General features: G+C 40.5%; 3 protein-coding genes across 4 annotated transcripts; 1 reads left to right on the top strand and 2 right to left on the bottom strand.

Moving 5' to 3' along the window:
- Positions 1-4559: 4559 nt before the first annotated feature.
- On the bottom strand, positions 4560-10195 carry RB195_014686 (uncharacterized protein; the record flags this gene model as incomplete). 2 transcript variants are annotated; one of them, XM_064205057.1, is made up of 12 exons in its annotated part: positions 4560-4724; positions 5738-5920; positions 6015-6140; positions 6224-6346; positions 6415-6547; positions 7193-7287; positions 7378-7437; positions 7501-7597; positions 7743-7894; positions 7949-8095; positions 9926-10031; positions 10128-10195. In XM_064205057.1, 12 exons carry the CDS (start codon positions 10193-10195, stop codon positions 4560-4562), a joined length of 1455 nt encoding a protein of 484 aa, XP_064060938.1. The 2 variants fall into 2 exon arrangements, with proteins under 2 accessions (XP_064060938.1, XP_013307927.2); XM_013452473.2 differs by lacking the exon at positions 6015-6140.
- Positions 10196-15159: 4964 nt separating this feature from the next.
- On the bottom strand, positions 15160-16309 carry RB195_014685 (uncharacterized protein; the record flags this gene model as incomplete). The annotated part of the gene is made up of 5 exons (XM_013452474.2): positions 15160-15228; positions 15315-15420; positions 15829-15977; positions 16030-16167; positions 16223-16309. 5 exons carry the CDS (start codon positions 16307-16309, stop codon positions 15160-15162), a joined length of 549 nt encoding a protein of 182 aa, XP_013307928.2.
- A 2776-nt stretch (positions 16310-19085) lies between these two features.
- On the top strand, positions 19086-20685 carry RB195_014684 (uncharacterized protein; the record flags this gene model as incomplete). The annotated part of the gene is made up of 10 exons (XM_064205056.1): positions 19086-19161; positions 19239-19304; positions 19394-19436; positions 19494-19644; positions 19775-19882; positions 19940-20030; positions 20094-20217; positions 20284-20356; positions 20434-20554; positions 20612-20685. 10 exons carry the CDS (start codon positions 19086-19088, stop codon positions 20683-20685), a joined length of 927 nt encoding a protein of 308 aa, XP_064060937.1.
- Positions 20686-22114: the final 1429 nt, after the last annotated feature.

Here is a 22114-nt window from a genome sequence, read left to right as displayed (position 1 = left end):
AAGGCTCTAAGTGCTGAAAGTAATCGCCTTGCAAGGGTAAGGCTGAGGAAAAAAACTAACAGTTTTATAAGAATAAGATTTTGTGGAATAAAAAGAATACGGTCCCATGATAATGGGGAGCTGTGTTACAACGATTCGTATACAACTTATTTATTTGTTTATGTGGAAACTACTTGTGTTTCGTAAACAAAAACAATAATAGACAGGATTCACCAGAATTTCGACTACAATTTACTATTTATTAAGTCACACAGTTCACAAGTCAGTCGTACAGAAACCCAGCTTCAAATAAACGTGCTCTGAGGATCACAACTATAAAAGAAGTACTACTATTTCTTGTTCTTTTTGTGTTTTCTTGTCACGGTTTGCTGAATCTTCCCTCCTTTTTTACCATGTTCCATGCATCGGTGCAACGAGAGAAACTCATCAGAAATGTAGAGAATAGCGCGAAAAAGGTGTTCCTGACACAACCATATAAAACCGTCCGATTTCAATTTTTTTTCTTGCGGAGAATATACTTAATCTCTGCGGCACACAGTAGTGAGACGGACGGTTGTGCACTGACTCCTTAGCCGAAAATAATTCAGAGACATCCTATTTGAGGAGGTGAGCAATTTTTATGTACTCCATGAAATGACAGCAAAAAAAAGAGGGAACTGAGGAGTAGAAGTTGAGGAAGGAGTCGTGGGAAGATGCTTCAGAGCATAAGTGATGTGTGCTCGAGCCCTCCCAACGCGTTTCTTTGTACGGGATCGCGTTTCTTTCGCCGCTCCGAGGAAGCCATTGCGAGTCAATGACAGAATTGCTCTTTTGTACGCATGTCAATGTTCGACCAGAGTGATGGGAGGCGTCGGTAACTGCCTCTAAACAAGGGGTAAACTGCGGTCCACTACTAAAATTTTGTAGGGATCCACCTAGAACTAGAAGCCTGGGGAGGTTTTAGTTCGCTGTAAACAACATTCTCCAACTAGACGTGATTTCAACACATGTATTATCACAGAGCACTTCTATTACTAAAACCATTCCTCAATGTAACATAAATCGCCGATTGCTAATTTTACCTATTTGCGGAGGACTAAGCGTTCTCTTTTCATAGTAAAATTCTCTCTCAATCCCTACTGGCCTGCTTTAACAAATTATCATTTTGACCACTTCCAAGAAGCTTTAGGGCGAAGACTAGCTAGCTGGTTATGGAACCTCAATTTTTTAGTACTGAGCTTCTGAGTTCAAAATTAATCCCAAGGTGAAGTTGATTTCAATAAGATCTTTCATCGATCCGTTTGTTCAATTTGCAGTATAATTGAGGTATTAGACATATTCTGGCTTTCAGGCAAAATTCAAGGAAGGAAAGAGGTCGACTGGTACTGCGTGACTCCCTTAGTGACCGGCGATTTCAGTTGACCTTTCGAAATTTCGTGAAAAGCTTGGGCACTCACATTGAGATCAATGTGAGTGCCCGAGCTTTTCGTCAGCCCTAAAATACAGTCAGGGCTCGTTACTTGCCGGCTACATTAAGTTACACAACTAATTGAACCTATAACGAGGATCAAATCCTCATTCTTTCAGGAGAGCATTGTGAAGTATGCTTTCATCAAGTCGTAAAAGTGTGCCCGTGTGCCATATGCGGTGTTGTAAAAGGGCAGCTGCTGGCCGCAAAACACAGGAGACGTTTCACAGACATCGGCACTGCATATGGTAAAACAGGGTAAAGTTCTCGGAAGCTTGACTTAAACTCTAAAAACTTAAGCTCTAAAAAATCATGTTAATATGGACGAAAATCAAGCAAATAGGACTTATTCAATGTCATGTAACATTAACTCAAATGGGAAGTACAAATAGATCAACAACTGCTCCCCAACTTTGGTATCACCCCTTAGGTTTCTTCGGCCCACATATGTCATCAAAATTCGCAACCACACATCCATCTAAAACGGTTTTTTTGCAGGAGAAATTAGTCATTAAAAAGTTTTTATTTATGTATATGTATTCTAAACTCACAATCGATCGGAGGTTCGAATCCGCCCTAGTGCTCACCAAGCCTTTCATCCCTCCGGGGTCGATAAATTGGTACCAGACTTGTCTGGGAGGATAAAAACACTGACTTCACACATCGGCTAGCCACCGCAAGTCATTGTATGGACCAGTTACACGTTCGTAAACCTCAAACGATTCTGAATTGAAGTGAACGTGGGGGCGCATCCCAAGCGGATTGATTAATGCCAGAAACTTTAACTTTAACTTTATTCTAAACTACTTCATACTCTTTCCTGGCATTATGTGAGTTCTTCTATTCAAAAAAAGAAAGTTTGAAAAATCTGCCGGTCTCGATTTTTGGGATTTTTAAGAAGTTGGTTGCCATTATTGAAATTTTCCCCTTCGCATACTTTTGGACAGGGAACGGTAGAAATGAAACCTCGCTTCAGTGAAGAACGGGAGAAATACAGAAGAACTTGCCGATGGAATGGCTGGATGGCAAAGTGTGGAACATGGCGCTGATGTTAGCATGCTGCAAAATCACTTGATATCACCTATTTGATCGCGCTTCCTGAATAGCTGCACCGAATAACAAAAATTTGCTGACACGACCTCAGCAGGGAACGTTTGATTTCTGTTAACTTTTCCTTAAAGCTTCTACAAAATGAGGCCCTTGATTTTCAGTTGAGATAAAACAGGATTGAAATAAATACGTAAACGGGATATTCTCCTTTCGTCATCTTAAATCGTCTCCACATTGTCTCATCACTGTATTTCACCACTTATTGAGCATCTTTTCACAACCAAGTACTATCCTTCGTCATCTTTCGGTACAAATGTACACATGATTCGTTTCAGCTTCCCAATGATCACTCAACGTTACCCTTACAACTGAAATTGGATCTGAGTTGTAATCTTCGACGATTCCACATAAGCTCTGCAGAGCGACTTTAGACTAAAAGCAAACGACTCCCATAGAGGGTGCTGTAATGGAACGGCTGGCAGTTGCTGGACAGCGGCAGCAATTCAACCAACGATTCCTTATTACGAACGCGTGGCTAGTGTGACTGGATGGAAGTGTTACACATCATGGCCCGATTTCACGAAATCGGCTCTATGAAGCCGCCTAGAAAGAGCCGAATAATGGAGATGAACGAGGGATCCCCAAAATTTCAAACATACATTTCCAACAAAAAAAAAACTTCCTTCTTCGGCTACAACATAAAGTGTTACACTTTTTCAACAAGAATAACTGGTCTCATGTATGGAACAGTGATCACTTCTTGAAAAAAAAAAGAATGAAAATAGATCAGAATCGATCGAATTCGCTCTATTGAAGCAAAATAGAGTACTATTCGAGTACTATAATGAAAAGTGATCAGGTTCGATTGTCGTTGTCAAGGTGATGATCAACCATCTCCATCACCATCTTTGTTCCCTATTTCCTGGAGTTAAAAAATAATGCTATTTTTATTTTCTTCTGTCCTCGTTTCTATTTATGAGTTGTTCGAATCGCCTTCCTCACCTTTTCTTTTAAAGCTCTTTTCTGATTTCATTGTTTTTTCTTCTGAAAATTCTAAGTGTCTTCTGTCCTCTTTTCCGCCTCAGGACCTTCATTTCGACGTTTAATCAAATGAAAGGACAGTTGCTTTGTGTTAAAAATATTGTCAAATATAAGTCAGCAGAATGCTGAATCATCAAGTATTCGCGGTTCGTACAATTATTTCCTTCCTTTGTTCTTTCACATTTTATTCGCCAAATCTACGCAAACGAAACTGAATCATTCGAATATATCCGCTAAGCTAATTTTTTCTCGCTGATTTGTCTCGTTAAAATGAAATTAAGTTACTAAGCAAAACACATTAATTGTTACTGACTTGTGGTACAATTGCGTAAGCACCAGCGCTAGAACTGGCACTTTGGCACCTCCGCTCAGCTGACTGAGCTAGCGAATGTTCTAACCCGAACGCAACTGTCAATCTAATTGCCCATAAGTGAGGTCGTTTCGTTCCGACTGTACAAAGTAAAAGAAGGTAGCAAAATAAGGACGACTCGACTATACCTAACCTGATCAGAATGAATTATAGCTCCACTTGCATCAATTTTTGACCCTCAGCGTCTCTTAAAGGAATACTTTCCTTTAGTTTCTTTTAATTGTCAAAGGAATCGGCACAAAATTCAAAACTTTTTACTTCTTATGAGATTATTACAGCGGAACATTAGAACAAAGCATACTCAAATAATTAAGGAAATCACTAGATTACCGCTATACTTATATTAAAACAACGGCACTAGCTAAAATAATCGTCTAGTTTTCTAAAAAAAAAAAAAACGACATACCCTTCTCTGGTCACCTGTAAGGAAATATGGCTAAACTGGGAGCACAAGTATTACAGGAACCACGACCAACAAATCGCTATTGGTGTTATAACTGTATACAGAGTGTTACGACTTCAACTAGAGATGAGTGCGGAAAGTGAAGTGGAGAAATTATCCTTAGCAATGAAAACAAGGGAAACGACACCAGCAACGTAACAGGAAGTCCAAAGATTAAGATACTTTTAGTATGAGCTGCTAGATACACTTCAAAATGCAAGCTCCGCAATTCCATACTCGCCAGTAGTCATCCACTTTCGGTCTGGTTCTTGTCGCATTCGTTCGGCAATATCCTCTGGTAGACCCGCAACAGTCTCTGACTTCAAAGTCCGTAGAGCGAGCAGTGGTGCCGGTAGGAACCCACATAGAGCTGTCTAGATTTGATCTATTGATCTGACATTCACAAAAACAGCAAGCCTTGAGAATCTTTTCTCCCAAAAAAATGGTTACATGGAAATGAATTACATACGAAGCTATGATTACCGCGATACCTTCAACCAACACTGTCACTTCATAAAGTTAAAGTTTCTGCCGTTGATCAATCCACTTGGGATGCGCCCCCACGTTCACTTCAATTCAGAATCGTTTGAGGTTCACGAACGTGTAACTGGCCTATACAATGACTTGCGTGGCTAGCCGATGTGTCAAGTCGGTGTTTTTATTCTCCCAGACAAGTCTGATACCAATTCATCGGCTTGAGAGCTGTGAGAGGTTTGGTTTTCACTAGAGTGGTTCCGAACAATCGACCATACGGCCACAGCGGACCTTTTGTTGACTGCACCCGCTAGGAGCAATAATGAGTAACGGAAATTATAAATGTAGGAAATCACTCAAACCACAAATGAGAGTGCAATTCACAGCGCTTGTAAAAAAAATCTACCTTCCAGAGTTATTACAATTACTGCCCGCCCTGTCATAAGGGCTCACTAAGCATTTCAGCCCTCCGACCAGACCTGTCTGGGAGGATAAAAACACTGACTTGACACATCGGCTAGCCACCGCAAGTCATTGTTACACGTTCGTAAACCTCAGACGATTCTGGATTGAAGTGAATGTGGGGCGCACCCAAAGCGGATTGATTAACGCCAGAAACTTTATCATTTGTCATTTCATATTAAACAAAAAAGCTACAATCATCCTGTTCTGAATAGTTTGAAATGTAGAGAATCGATCAAGACTAAACTACACACTAAAGGGAATTCAGGCTACCATTCAGAACTAGAGAAATAGCCACAAATTACTACCCTTTGAAAACGTACAACAATTATTCCCAGCTTTATGTCATCCAAACAGAGGGAATTTATTTTCGCACCTAGCTATCTACCTCTACATTTTACCAACCAGATCGAAAAACTGAAGAACACAAGACAACGGCTGACAAACCAACTTTCAGTGGTGTCTCGTACGGCCAGTCTCTGTCAGCTACCAATTTTCTGTAGTTCAGATCTCCCTTGAAAATGATTATTGACGCCTCGGACAGCTGCGCATAGAGATCTGGTGCCATTGACTTCATCTCACAGTACGGTTGAGGATACGTCCAGAATCGATGATCACGAAATACTAGCTCATCCTGGAAAGGAGAATCTTTCGACAATGTGCCCAACCAGCGCTACCGCTTCACAGTGCGCTGATATCTGTTTTGCATACATTCTATTAAACGAAACCTGCAAAGCAAGAATAATCTGAACTGATAATAGAAAATAGATCGAAATGATAGCAAGAGTAATCTGAGTTTGACTTCGAACCTCTGCAGAAGCAGAACAAAATATAGATTTCTTGGTGGGCATAGGCTTAAAAAAAAAACTTTTTAAAACCGATAATCTAGGCGAAATTGCAGCTTGGTTCCTGCAGAGCCTGTTGACAAAAAACTCACCTTCTTCACCCTCTCACTAAGTCTCTGATACATTTTTTGGAAAATACCACCAATCTTGTTTAATTCGCTCAAAGTCCACTCAAAATCGCCTCCTGTCGCATCAGAAACAAAGTAGGGATACTCCTTAAATCATAAACGGATGTAAATGGTAATATTAAAGACAGAGCATATTTTAATTGACTGTTACCAACCTTTCCATGCAGCACAGTTTTATCCACAAGTTTAGTTTCCATGAGGTATTCAGCAAATATAAGATCGCCCATCAACTCTGGACCCGCATTGTCAAGAACAATATGCAGCTGTCGCGTTCCTTTCCTACAAGGTCTGAAAGATGAGTTATTAACTCCACAGCACCGCAAATGTGGCAGCTGCAAAGGAAACAGCTCTATCACAGACAAGGAGCTAGACCCGTGTCACACTTTTCGACAGTCCAACAACTTCATGAAAATGAAAAAATGAAAAATTTTTAGTAGCTGTAAACTGTTTCTTTGCACAAGCAAGCCGCTACCGTCGACATGTATATCACTGAACTGAGGATTCATCTAAAGTCCACAATCATGGACGACGTCGGCATAAGTTTACGGTTCATCTAATCCTCGATCCGCATTGAATATTGCCGGAATAGTCTTATGTTTGCGGCATAAGCTATAGTTGGACCGTCAGGCGGTTTCTAATGCTTAGAAGTAGTGCAAAGCTCGGTGAAATGAGGTACCCAATTCAAAACACCATTCCACGTCGAAAACCTTCATGAATGACAGACTTCGATTTTGCTGCACTCAGACTTCGATTTTGCTGCTTTCTCACACAGCGCGTCACAGAACAAAATATGTAATCCTGCAGTTCATACTCCCCAAAACCAATATTCATTGAAATTGCATTTCTTCTGTGCTGCTATCACCGACCGTTGTTGGCGTTGCTCTACGACGGTTGGTGATAGCAGCACGAGAGAAGAAGTAGAATAATACGTACTTAAGCTTCAGGAAAAATGAATCAATGGCAGTTTTGAAATCATTGCACAGAATATAAGCATCCAAAACTCGTGCTGCTTCTATGGGCGACTGCCTCTGAAAATAAGCGTCTTTAGAAGTAAAAGGCAGGATCTCAGGTATCAGTCATGGAAAACTGAAAAGCGACTGAAGCAAAGAAACACATACCATCGTCGTCGATTCACCACAGGACAAAGACAAGTCAGCCTTGTTCCCCCATAAACACATCTGAAAGAAGCAACACACTTAATGAAGTTTTTTTACACGGATTTCCTAATCATTAAGGCGTACCTTCAGAAGAACTTCTATAGTCTCTCTCTCCTGTTGTTCATTCAATTTTTCAGCAACCGAAAACATGTAGTTGATACCATCACGAATTTGTTCGAGACTGAACATTTCAGAATAGACACAAGTCACTTTGTAAGAAGACACATTCTTGTGAAGAAATGCAGTACATAACATTTCCTATCAGAGCTTCTTTCTAATTCTAATTTTCTTCAGAGGAGATTAATGAGTAAAACCAAACAACACACTGGCTATTAAATCCTTCGATTTTCTGCTCTCTGAAGCAGTCAAAACTTTTTAAGTACTTCGTTTTAATTATGCTGCCAATAATCCTCCGATACATATAACATTCAGTAAATAGCCAATCCGTTTTGAACCATGAAACCTCATCTGCGCCATGCTGGAACGGTCAACAGTACTAGGATTGATAATTTAGCCGTTGAAAAGACGTTACCTTTTGTCGTAAGTCAGATAAAGCTTTGTTCCACATTTCGTAACTATAAGATGTATCACTGATATTTTCTAATGGTTTATCAGTCGTCATACGATACCGAATCTCAGATAAATCAGCGATTATAGACTTAACGTCTGCGTCAGCCTCCTAAATAAAGTGCAGTTAATGGCAGTGTACCACGAAAGTGACGTGGCGGTGAAACCTGATGAGAAACATAGAGCCTGAGATGTATAGTAAGGTCAAAACGACATGAAGCACGTACGAAATTGCGCACGCGGCTTCTCTCGAGGTGCTTCGGTGGAGGGGTTAGCAGCGTGGTGAAACCCTTGTGGCACCACCCATCGCTGCACTTTGCGACGAGCCCACGAAGCAAGAGGCCAAGCCGTATCCAGGAGGCTAATGAGCGTCGTTAATTCACCGCGCGTCTCCGATACCGTCATAATCGCCACAGAGCCGACTCTCCTCTGCACGTCTTCAAGATGCCCCGCCCATGCCTCTCCTTCCCATTTCGCCGCGTCACCGCCAAACATTTTTGTCCCCACCACAGCCTATGATGCCTTTAAAAAAGGAAAGGAAAAACATGATATAATGTTCTCAGGTCATAAAGCAAGTTAATAAAAGAAGAAAAAAATAGATTGAAAGTGATATGCCATTAGAAATGCGAGGAAAAGAAATTATCCGTCTCGACTAGGTGAACACTCATTCATCAAACAAGAGATGTTTCAAAATCCACTGTTTATGCATACCTACTTTTCGCTTCAAGGATTTCTTTTGCTCATCAGCGGGTAGAATGACGTCCAACGATCAACGAGGCGCAATAATGCCCACAAATAACTGTACCTAAAGGTATATCTCGAAGATACAAAGGTCTCATTCGCCACTAATAACCAACCTCATATCGATTTTATACAGAAAAATAGAAATGAAGCATAAAACCTGAAAAGTTAAAACCAACAATTAAATTTCATATATAAAACTATAAAACGACAACATATAAATATTACATCTATATAAACATTATATCTATGTAAAATTTAAAAGGTAAAATGTAGAAAGGGTTAAAAATTATACAAATAAAGCCGTAAATCTTAATAGCCCGTGAAGCAAACAAATTCATGGCATGACAAACAAATACTATCACTCAGTTATATGAAACAAGGGCAGATGTGTAAATTATGAGATGTGGAAGTATAGCATGTTATTCTTTCCTGGAGCATCTTTTAATAATTTTACTTATGTAAAGTTACATGGATAGAAGGATTACTTCTTCCTTTATTCCCAATAATATGCGCTAGTTACTATATCCGTACATCAGAATTCCGCGGCAATCTCTTCCTCCCTCTCCAAAATTGCACATCACCGCTTCGTCGCAGCGCGCGCGCGCGCGGCGTTGATCAGAGACAAAGGTAGGCGGGGTGTAGGTGATCTCAGGCGGTCGTGGAGAATGTATAGCTGGTGGAGCGGTCGTAATTACGCGGAGGAGCGCGGTGCTGAAGGGAGGACAGGAGCGGTCAGCCGGTTTTCACGGGTACCTCTTGTCCCGCACCCCGAGCCCACTTCGGTCCCAACTGCTACCTCCACCGCGCCGTTTCGAGCGCGTACGCAAATGCACCGCAACTACACTCGTGATTCAGGTCGCTTTGGCCCGACTATAGCCTGCAAATATGAGTGAGCCCCGCTCTATTTTCTCTAATCGTCCTAATTTGCACAAGGGTGATGCGTTCCAACCTACCTTGTAATGACGAAAGGGATTTCCCACGCCGCTTTCTTTAGGACAACTAGTGGAAATTAAGCTACGCCCGTATTTGCAGTCTTCACCCCGAACAGTACGTATTCTATCAGGTTTCCACACCACGTTAATTTCGTGATCCGCTGCCTTTAAACACATCCGAATTAACCGAATTTTATTTTTTTTTTCTTATGAAATCTTTCGTATCTATTAGATGAGACAAAGATGTGGAAAGAAAAGAAACTGACTTGTCCATACTGTTGTATGAAAGATAATCGTTTGCAGTGTATGTGATCAACTATTTTTGCTATAGTCTTCGGCCAACGCTCGCTTATAGTGAAGAATACAAAGGTTCTAAAAGTGTGCGTGTATGTTAGAAAAAAAAACTCTGAAAGGCTGGAACAACCAATAATATAGTTTGACATAACCGATAGCGATGTTGTTTCTCACCCTTCTTTAATTCCATTAAGCTTCGGAGGTAGTGCATCACCAGCTACTGAGTTCCCCATTTTGGCCATAAGCCGTTAGCACTAGAATGCTTGACTGCTGAACGATAAACCGTACTTTAGAAGAGCAACAACTAATATAAACCACATTTAATGGGAAATGATGGAGATATTTACTCCAAGCTATCACATGAGCAAACAATATGAATATGCCAGAGCAACTATGAACATAAAACTGTACAAGACACTAAATGTTGCATCAGATCTAGTATTTAGGGAAAAATAAACTATATTCCCACATGAATTCGAAAAAAAAAACTATGTATTTACATGGTCACTCAAATCCGAATGTGGCCCACCCTCAACTTGAAACAAGCAGGAGTCACAGAACGAGAGGAAATGCAAGCACGGACGCGTTGCGTTGGAGTTTAAAAGAAAAAGTTCATATAAGGTGTACAAATATGACACGGGTGTGCCAAATGCCAACGATGCGCCGTAACTGCACTAGAATTACCTAATTATAGTCCGTTTAAAACGCCATGAAACACGATGCAATTGTGTTAGCGGCTGCGTTCGAAACGGTGCGGTTGAACTGGCGGCAGTCAGTGACTGAGGTTGCCCACAGAGTTCACATCCACAGAAAAGGGCCGTGTCCATATGAAAGTTTTGGGTTCGATTTCCCGCGGATTCTATCGGACAGCGAGGACTCCTAATGATCTTGTCTTGACTGTTGAGCGAATAATTTCTCCAAATGAGGGGAAGATCCTTTCGACGTGAGACAAGATGAAATCATATTTCAACTTGTTCCTTGAGCGATGCACAGCTAAAGAATGTGTCAACTAGAACTTCTACAAGTGCATCGTGAAGTTAAGCTCAGAGTATCGAAGAAAGCCTGCAGGTTCAACAAGTTCTGCGGCGGCATTGGACATGTTTTGTTTAATTTCCCAGTTTCACAAGATACTGGCTTTGAGTTTCACCTGGAGAAAAGAAACACATCGAAGGCTGCTTATAATAATGGATTACTATTCAAAACTTCTCGTTCTGGTGAGATTCGGGTGTACTCTTTCCAACTTTGTTTGCTCTATAGATTTTTTCGATTTGCTCGAGCGGGCACCAGTGATCCTTCCATTTCTTCTTTCATTTACAATAATACAAGAAATATGATGAGGAAACACGGGGCATGTAAGTCTCCACCGAGGGTATCGTGCCGACCGTCCTCGGCGGAGATGGGCAGTGATAAGTCGCCACCGTCTATCAATGAAGGGATAGTCGATAGGGTGATGGGACCGAGTCCAACAAAAAATATTTTACTACGAGTACCACTACGAAGTAGTCTCAATCATGCAAAATCATGAAGAAAAAAGAACAAAATTATTTTAAAGAAAAAAAGAAGCGCTAAGAGAAGTTTATGGGTATCATCTTTCCTATCGTTTGCCGACCCACTGATAGGCGGAACTACTCAAGGGTAGGTGAATGTATAATTTCAGAATATTATTCAAATATCGTGCAGAGTAAAATGCACGACACAAGCGCAACTACTCTGAAGAACTATATTCAGAACTAAAAAGTAAAGCAAACCAAGAAGTTAACCAATGTACCTAGAAACGAACTCACTAAGCTTGTTGGTTTTACCAGCTGTAAGAACTTTGTCACAATCTCTTGACGTGCTAGCTGAGAAGATACATTGAAGCCCTTCGAAAAACAAATTTAGACCATATATTACTTCGAAATCAGGGTGAGAGCATCCTGCTCCTTCATTTTGGGGGATTCGCTCAAACACTGAAATTTTTCACTTACAATGTCTACTACCAGCTCGATGAAAACCCAGACACTACAATTTCGGCGAGACATTTCCTTCAAGACCGCATCCGTCTCCGCAAGTGTGCAAAAGCAAGCAGACAATCTCTTTTTCCCATTTTAAAACAGACAAAAGTTACTCAGTTAGGTGGAGCAAACTAATAAAAAAAAAGAGCCACTACTATTAGAATCAAAACCGCTTCGTCTACAATTGGAGCGACTAACAGTAATTGCTCGGTAATTATAGTCGGGACAAAACGACATGAAGCACAGTGTGGTTGCAGGAGCGGTCGCGCTAAAGCGACGCGGTTTTTGACTGCTTGCAGACAGCATGCGAGCACTCTGCTTCGTATTTTGTCAAGTTTTGAGAAGTGACGCCACCCCGATAGATATTGGCCGCAATTTTTCATTTCTTCTCATTTTTCTGCTTTCTGATTTTTCTTTTATGTTTCTTTTTCCGTATTTTGTTGTGTTTGCTTTATTTGGTCTTGTTAAAGAGATTTATATTGCATCTGCATTGTTCTCACGTTGTTGTATTGGTGTTGTACATGTTCCGCTTTCGAAATTTGGCACAAAATTGTATTTATTTCTATGTTGGTATTCTTTTTTTGTTTCTTCGCCTATTCTCCATTCTTTACAAACAAAAAGGGGCATTAACGCGAAAATAAAGAAATGAACGAAAACAAAACAATAACTTGACAACAATACAGACACAGTATAGATCTCGGGGAAAATGTAGTTGGTGGACACTCAACTACGCTCCTATTTTCGGACACTCTATCTCAGGCCGCCTGCAGAGTTCAGAACCGAGCGGGTGCGCGGTTTGGCGGCTCTGCGGTTTTGGTGGTTATTGACTATTCACAACAGTGCGCTCAATAACCACCAAAACCGCACACCCGCCAAACCGCGCAGTCTCTTACTTTTTCTCCTAATAAGTTTAGTTTACAGGTCATAGATCCTCTAAGACCAATGCTTAGGTCTTAGGGACCCGACTGATTTAGCTACTTACTTCCCGAAAAAAGGGCGCCACAGTTTCCATTGCCAGTAACTACATTTTACATTAGTTCTCTATAACAAATGTAAATAAAGCAATAACAAAGATGCGAAGAAGGAAACATAAGAAACGAAAAAATCAGAAGGAAAAGCAAAAAAAAAGAAAAGAAACGAAAAACTGCGGCCAACATCGATTCGCATGACCTCACTTGAAAAGGGGTCGAAAACCGCGATGCTTCAGCGCTACCGCTCGTGCAGCTACACCGTGCACACGTCATTTTTGACCAGACTGTACGTGCACATCCCTTCTACGCATTGCCGTCAAGTTGCGGGGTAGTGCCGTAGAGGAACAAAAGTGCGGTGAAAACGACGACATATAGATTATCATGGGACCATCATAGTGAGAGAAGTACATAGCCATAACAATTGTCGCATCCGTGGAATATGTCCGGGCACCTTTTTCCTTCCCACAAATAAAGAAGACGCGTTTATTGGGTGAACTCGTGATAAGGTGTAATCAATATCTTTTCTGTGGAACAGATCACCACAGATTAATACCATCCACAGCCAGCGTTTAATTTGTTCAAAGGGTTAAGCGCTGTGCGTCTTCGATTGAGGGAAAGAATTCCTATCTACCTTATCTCACTTGATTAGCAGGCTGGTATGGTTGTCTACGCGATGTTCGGCACGTCACCTTTCCCCAGGAATGTCATCCATGAATGTAGCTCTGCCGCACCTTGATTTACAGGAAGAGCTAGCACAGAATTCATCCATTCGTCACTTTTCCTTAACGTACAGAGCTAGGTATCGCGATTGGGTTGCCCATCTATTAGGTTGGCTAATTATTTCTTCTACGTGCTTTTACAATTTCATAGCTTCCTAATCTCTACCTTGGAGTCCTGAGACTAAAAAAAAACAACTCAGCAGCGGATTTGAGGAGGATATGAATTGGATAGGTTTTGCTTCAGGAAATGCTCAATGGAGGCGCATTGTGGAAAACTTATGGAAGACATAAGGTCTGAGGTGTAGATTACGAATATGAGTGTGATCACACACAAAACAACCGTCTTGAAAAACGGCGTTTATTCCCACGAGGTACGTTAGAATGCGGCCTCTCATACACGCTCCGGTCCCCTCAGCATATTTATTGGTTCTACTTGAATAGGCTGGTGAGGAGAACTCACTGATTTCCAATCGCTCGTGTGAAATTAAAAAGGGCCACGTTCATATTCGTACTCTTCACGCCGAACTCTATGTTTAACATCAGCGTCCCATGCTACATTAATTTCGTGAAACGATGCCTCCAAGGGCCCATAGCAAGTGGTAGTATGGAGCACTCATGGTGAATACACCGACGGATGATCATCGAAGTGTGATTAAGAGAGTACGAACATGGAAAGGGCATGGGTATGTTAAAAATGTAGCCAACGCCCTTCTGCAATATTTCGGTAACCTCCTCCATACAGCTTATCCAGCTCACACGTACCTGTAGCGTATACTAAAATGTCCAACTGCTCTTAGTACTAGCAAAGGCCCGAGGGCAGATAGCGATCAGGCGTAAGTGTATCTGTTCCTATTTGGAGAACTTCCCTACTCTTTACTGGTTCACTTTAATTTACAACGTTGGCGTTGCAGTAGAAAGAAACGATCTTATTATTCAATTATTCTGATTAGTTATTCAATCTCGAAATCCTAAGGCTTATGCACTCCGAGTCCTTAGCTTCTATGCGTGACTGCACAAACAGCACTTAATCTACTGTTGTCGTTTTACTTCGCAAAGAACACAAATAAAAGTTAAGAAGTTGGTCGATGGGAGGGGATCGCATTAGCTCGAAATCGCGCTCCTTATTGTCATCATGTTTCCACAAAAGCCATTTTATTCGTGTATGAGTTCATTGCTAGTGAGTTTAAAACAACTCTATTGTCTAGCTCTAGCTCGCTACAAAAAAACCACATTAATACATAGTAAACACAGCGTATTTTCTTTGCCTAATATTTTCTAAGCACATAGCAATCAAAATAAAAGGCATATCAAGAAAAACCATAATTTATTCCCAAAAAAGAGAGAGGAAGGATTACAATGAACGAAAGCTAATATGATATGGTGACTGATCGCAATGCATGTTTCCCAACAAAACAAGATTTCCTAGTGACAGAATCACAAACAATCTTTAGCGCTTGCTACACAGATCAGAAACCGTGAGAAATAAATAACACAAACGTTTTAATATGAATACATAACCCCTTTATTGTTCTCCCTTCATGAGGTTGTCGTAAAGCTGGTCCACATCTTTTTTCAGTAATGGAACAAGGACCTTGAAATAAATGTGATGTCAATCTACTCAAGACAAAAACAAACCCAAAAAACAAGAAAGGAAGGTAGGAACTTGCATGGGCTGACCTCTCCAGCTTCATTTATGTATGCTCCAATAGACTTCGTAATTTTCCCTTGTCCTGATCGCGTTTCCTTCGAGAATTCAGCAGAAAGAGTGTATTTGTCGTCATATCTAAGGAATAAAAATTGTCATATACTCGACAACCAAATGATATTTCAGGAATTATCAATGATGACTAGAATTTAAAAAGAACGTTGCAGGATACATCAACATTTTAAAGAAAGGGGTTCTTGGAGTTTTAAAAGTATACCATATGTATGTATATATATATATATATATATCCACCGCGCTTCGAGCGCAGCTGCTTACGCAACTGCACCGTGCTTCATGTCTTTTGACCGTACTATATATATATATATATATATACATATATATATATATATATATATATATATATATATAATATATATATATATATATATATATAACGTTGGGTGGGAAGAATCTCTTAAAAATTTCAAATATGAAGTCAAAAAAGTCATATCTTTCAAGGGACACTACATTGCAATTAAAACGAACGCTTTCAACTCTGAGCTCCACTTCCAAATTCGCTTTTGTTTCCCATCAGACTCCTCAGCTTGGTAAAACGTTTTCTTCTCAATGTACCACTGATAAAGTTGTAGAATACCCATCAAGATGAAGTATGTAATAGAACATACAGCAAGTACCTACAAAGCATGAATTAACTGATAAAAACAACACACATATGAACAATCTTACTATTTTGGACTTTGGAAATGGATGGATATAATCATAGACAATAGCTGTTGCAGAAAAGCATACTGCAATGAAGGAGATAAGCAGTCTGCCGTCCATTAAAGAATGATATTCTTTCCACCCTACTTTGTCATTCAAGATCTGAACTGGAAAAACAATGGAACATTTCACCAGAGATGATTTTAGAAAACCACACCTGCTTTACAGCGTCATCCAACGTATTTTTGACAGTAGGTCCATCCCATTTGTTGATTTTGATTGGTTCGTTAGACTTGCCGGTCATTTCTAAAAAGAAAGGGAGTGGAAAGAAGGTGCGTACTCTTGTATGAAAAGCAAATTGACAGTACAGAACAGGAATCATCTAGCTCGTACAAGTTATTATGTATCCTTTTAGGTTAGTAGCGTTCTATACAGTTAGTTTCTAACTTTATAGAAAAGTATAGAAGAGCATTTCGCATGATCATAGCAGTAAGTCCATTGCTTGAAAATCAACGATGTCAGGTTCCATGAGGCTAGCAGATCGACATAAAGCGACGCGAATGTGGTTTTTAATACCTCCGTCATTTCAATCCATTTGTATCACTATGCGTTACTTGCTCAAATCACATAAGTTGAGCCGGTTGGACTGCTGTTTAGAAAAAAAAAGACCGATTAGCTGGAACTATAGTTCGCCGTCGCTAGCGACAATGGCAAATGTTGTCTATGGTGAATCCATCTCTAATGAGTGTTGATTGCAGGTGGAGAAAACAGATGAGCACTGCGAATGTTTTCTATATCAAAAGCATCCAAAATAGATGAAATCACACTCGCCGAGTCAGTACTAGTCGCCTTTTCATTGAAGTATATTTGCAGTTTTTACTGCATAACTGCGTCTTTACAATGTGCGATAATGTGATAATTGCTCGCAAATGCACCAAAAAGAAAAGGACACACAAAAGGATTAAGATGGAGTAGGACACCTAGTGACAAGTGACAGATGCAGATCAATTGTGCGAATAAATCAAAGCCGGTATAAGTATAGCGGCAAAGGTGCTCAACTGGTAGCGTGATGCGTATGCAGCAAGACACGCTCATTCTCTGCTTGACGAACATACACCCTTTTCTCTTTCCCTTCTCTCAATCAATAACGCATCGCGGCTACCAGCTTGGAGAGATTCGACGACCACTATAATTGACTTCAATTTGACAATAGTTTTCTAACCTTTTCACCGCTTTTGAGACTTATGCGACCGGTACTTCTCCGATACTTATACCAATCTACGAACCAAACAGAATCCACGGGAATACGAGAAACCGTCACTGAAGTGGGTGCAATCTGAAACAAGGTGAACGCTCAGTATGTCCATTAGATTCCCCGCGATTTCCTCGGTGGCGAAACAACGTAGCGGAGGGATGCGGCAACAATGAAATAAATTATCTGTGATACTTATCGCTCATACGGTTGATGTTCTCTTACTTCGAAAAACTTATTATTATTACTTATTTCGAAAAAGTTACGACGGGAAGTGAGCAAAACGCATGTTCCCTTCCTGCACATTTTACCTAAAATCTCTCTTTTGAGAGGAGCAGAAGGAGAAGACTCCTTCCTTATTGGGTTCTATTGTTGAGATATAGCTTCAAATCCAGATTACGATGTACTGGTATCCTTCATCCAACACACACTGGTTGTGAACTTTTTGGCTATGTGGTTATAAATCCGTTCGTCTACATCATTCTGTGCAGAAAGTGTACAGAAATTAAATAAATCGCTCAGTGAATATGAAATATTCAATGTAACACTGGACAGGACTTCAAACTGAATTCAGAAAAACCTCCCATCAATCCGTACTTGTTGCTTAGACAGAAGCAGAAATAAGACTAATTAAATAACACCGACATTTCATCCAGGAGATTTTACATCGGTTGAGGATTAAGATTCTGATTAAGAACCAGCAACATAAATGGACAATGCAGTGCAATCATCTCTTGGAAAGCAAATGGATGCTTGGAACGTAGCGAAAACTTGTTACCACCGTAATCGCATGTTATGATGACGATGTCAACAATGATGGTGAATGGGGCGCACTTTCCCTTGAGGGAATCAATCGGGTTGTATTTGATACCTTTCAAGTGTTCGTATCTTATTCCTTATCAGCTGGCTTGTCCAAGTCTGCTTCCTCTGAGATCTGAATTGTCATGCTATGCATATCATGATTTGTTTAGTCGATGGAAGAATAGTACGCGGTCACTCTTTCACACTAGACATAGAGTCGGGTCAAAACAACATGAAGCTCGGTGAAGCTAGCAGCTGGGATCGAGCTGGGACCAAACTGCAGCGATTTGAATTAGTGGTGCTAGCGAGGGTCCCACTGATTCCTATCCGTTACGCTCCTCGGCACCGCTTCGAGCGCAGCCGCTTACGTAACTGCACTGAGATTCATATCGTTTTGATCCGTTTAAAACCGCTGCAGCCACCACCGTTTGCAAGCAGGGCTATGGTTGAGTTTTACAATACTTTCGAAATGGGAGCAGTTGGTCTCCCCATAACGTCGACTGCACTTCTCCTCAATTAGAGCATTATTAGCACTATTTTGCTTCATACTTTTTTCAAAGCTAAGTTAGACTTGGACACTAAGAAATCCATTGTCTGTATCTTCAGTGCATCTCCCTGCACCACAAGTGCAGTCCATTTCTTCAATGAGCATGATTGGAACCTTGGCTATCAAAGCATCAAGAGAATGTTTCCCTGTGAATTAAAGAGGCTTTGTTTGTATCTTGGATTTTTCAAATAATGAACCAATACTGGCTCCTTCGGTAATTTGAGAAAAGCGTGCTTCTTTTCATATATTAAGCCATTCCTTGAGCTATGCCACTACCATTATCCAGATCCGTTATCCAGATCTTAAAAATCGGTACTTGCCATATTGGTTTACAATTTCGCGCTCCGCCGCCAGAATCATGAATTACCGTCGCAGAAGTCGCGTTTGAGAAATTGTCGTTATTGCGAATTTCTGGTGTCTACGGTTTGGAGTGTCTTTTTTTTAATAGAAAAGAAACTGCGCATAGGTGCCAGCTTCGAGATGTTTGGCTTCTCTGCCGCCGCAACTTCCACACCAGCGACGACAACAACTTCCGCAGGAATTACGACAACTCCTCGTCGGTTTTTTTTTCTCAATTTCCGTCTCTTTTTTTGGAACACTAGCTGCTACTGTTTTTTGATTAATGTAATTTAGTTTTCTCAACTCCTGCTACCACTGCGGCTTCATCAACAACATCTCAAGTACCGTTGACGTTTGGTGGTTTGTCCCATTAACATACGTTATACCTGATATAGAAAATATTTCCCGCTCAGGTCACGCTGCTTATTACATTTGTGTTATCTTTTCAGCTGCACCATTGAATGTACCTCTAACAGCTACAGGTGGAGCGGGGTTAGTACTTTTCATTTTAGCCTATTGCAATTCTACTTTGCCATGGTAGAAGTTTAGGACAGCTACAGATGCTCCCAGCGCAGATCCAGCAAGTAAATTATCGCTGAAAGGACTGTTGGAAAAAGAGGGATCTGTAGGCTCAGCTTGTTCGCAGCTTCTTGCAGCTCTAACTGCTGACACAGAGATCAGTTTTGCTGATTTGTCTGCGGTAAGTTCAACTTCGCCGAGTTTTTAAGAATTTGCTTTAGCTAAGTTGTTCATGTAGTTGTGTAGTTCAGATGTGATGTAGTTTGGGTGTGTAGTTCTGTTTTTAGATCTACAGGATCTCACTTTTACAGATCACTCAAAAGATGACAATGGACTTAGCAGCTGACGAACGATCGTTCTTGAACTGTCTGCTCGAATTGAATGCTTATGATAGGCAACTATGGGAAAACATGCAACGAGTAAATTTGGCTAAATTGAGGGCTTTCAAGAACTATTATATATACCAGTATTTCTAGATCACTGACGTTGAATCTAAGCTTGTTACTTTGGAAAAAAAACAAGACAAGATGATGTACGACATAAGTTCTATAAGCGAGGAGCAAAAAGGTTGGTTATACTTTTTTGCTTTTGAAAATCCAGGAAAATGTGTTCAACTAAGTTAAACTTAAGCGTTGGATGCCGTTGTTAGCGCTCTGGAAAAAGACCTTGGTCTCCCTGACTGGACCGACCAAAATCATTGTCTTCCGGTTGACGGCCTCTCAGCGACTCCCGGGGATGTGAAGAGGCAGCAGCTGTTAGTTTCTTAATATAGTAAACTTCATAGTTTTAAGTGTGACCGAGGTTAAGAATGTTATTACAGTTTGCAACTGTTGGTTAGTGTGGATTCACAAATTAAAGAAGCGGACAGCGATCTCCAGGAAATAATTGATCAGGTCCATAAATCGCTTCCTATTTCTCAGTGAATGTTATTGTTTCTATACAACAACTAATGCATTACTGTTTTTTTTAGATATCAGCTATACACAAATCAAAAACGGCAATATCGAACTCGAGGAAATACACTGAAGATCAAGTGGCACAAATTCTGAAGAGCCAAATGGAAACGTTGATCTACATAGATAAGAAGACTGGTAGGGTTCAATGTAGCGCCTATTGTAATATTCTCCATCAATTCAGATGGTTTTAAGGCGAGCTTGATGCTAGAGTTGACGAATTCAAAGATGTTCTCGACGGTCGTAATGCCACCCTCATTACTCTATGATCTCCTATATCCAAGAAAATTGTTCTAGCATTCGGGTACATCACCACCTTTTGTATGTTGTTAATTTGTGCATTTGATTTGGTGCCGAATGAAGCTTCACTACTTTCTATGTATTTATTTCACACGTTATTATGACTTCTGAGTTCCACTTCGAGAATGGCGATCTCCACTCTAATTTTTCTCGAGAATTTCCTCTGTATTTCTTCCAATGGCTTTCCTGCAGATTAACGATTAACTGCTCGGAATTATTTCAAATAATGAGTGGTACATATTTTGATAGCTATAATCGACTCAAATTCGTTCCAGATCTCCGGAAGTCGTGTAAATGATCCTTTGTCGTAGTATTGTTTACTTCTACAACTGCCCTTTCAATTTGGAGTCCTTTTCATTTCTCGGTAGTGGAAATTAACTGAAGTAGCATTCGGTAAAAACTGTTGCATCGTCTAAAATATAAGACGTGGGTTTCCCTGCCCACATATACATAATGATCCTACTGCAGTTCCGAGCCGTCGAGCAGGAAACGTTCTGATCTGGTACCGCTGAGTCTTAACTAGTTCGGATTCGTTCTTCCGTGGTTTCATCATTGACATTCATTTAAACATTGAACAACAAGGATGTGAATTTCCGGCTTATAGTGAACTGATGGCTTAACACAGTTGATCGTTCTGGCACCAAGTATATCGACTATTTCGAGTCCGTACAGACGCGCTTGGCCTTCAAGCAACAAATAAGGCACAATCTAACAAAGCAAAGGTTTTTGATTCTGGTGAGAAGAACGGTGAACGGCATCTTGCTAGCTAAGCAAAGATCCATAAATGTTTAACGGAGAACACAAGCCTCATCCAGCTCAGATCCCTCAAATTCGCTTTAGATGAACATTGCACCTGAGAAGACTTTCAATCTGTGGTTTGAATCCCGCTTAAAACAGCGAGAATTGTACAAAACAAATATCACATCTCTGTTGATCAAGAAAATAATCGTTGAAACGAAAAGTGATGGAAGATTCGGTAACCTTACTATAATTCACTTCAGAAAAAAAAAATCCAGTAACTGCAGTTTGGGAATAGTCTTTGGGTTTTTTTGAAGTGGATAAAAACCACTGACTAGACGTAACCAGGTGGTTCCCTCGTGTAGAAATAGAACTGCGCCTCTTGGAATTTCTCCACATTCGTTTGAGGTTGGTTTCACAAAATCGTACTTCATCAGGTACGTAAGGTGCGATGTCTGATTGATTCCTCTTTTGATGGCAGATGTTAGAACTGTGAATGGAGAGAATGCTTGTTCCTCATCATCCTCTGAAGTGTCAGCCTAGATCTGATATGGATCTGATGATAAGTTAAAAATGAGCAGTTCAAATACTTCATCTTGCATGACAAGTGTACGGTAATCTCAGGGTGTCTGTTGTCAGACTTTGTAGCGGTTAATAAAA

Source organism: Necator americanus, chromosome V (genome assembly GCF_031761385.1).
Source record: "Necator americanus strain Aroian chromosome V, whole genome shotgun sequence".
NCBI classification, from domain to species: Eukaryota; Metazoa; Nematoda; class Chromadorea; order Rhabditida; family Ancylostomatidae; genus Necator; species Necator americanus.
Note: the sequence above shows the minus strand (reverse complement) of the source record. Positions and strands in the feature narration are given on the sequence as shown.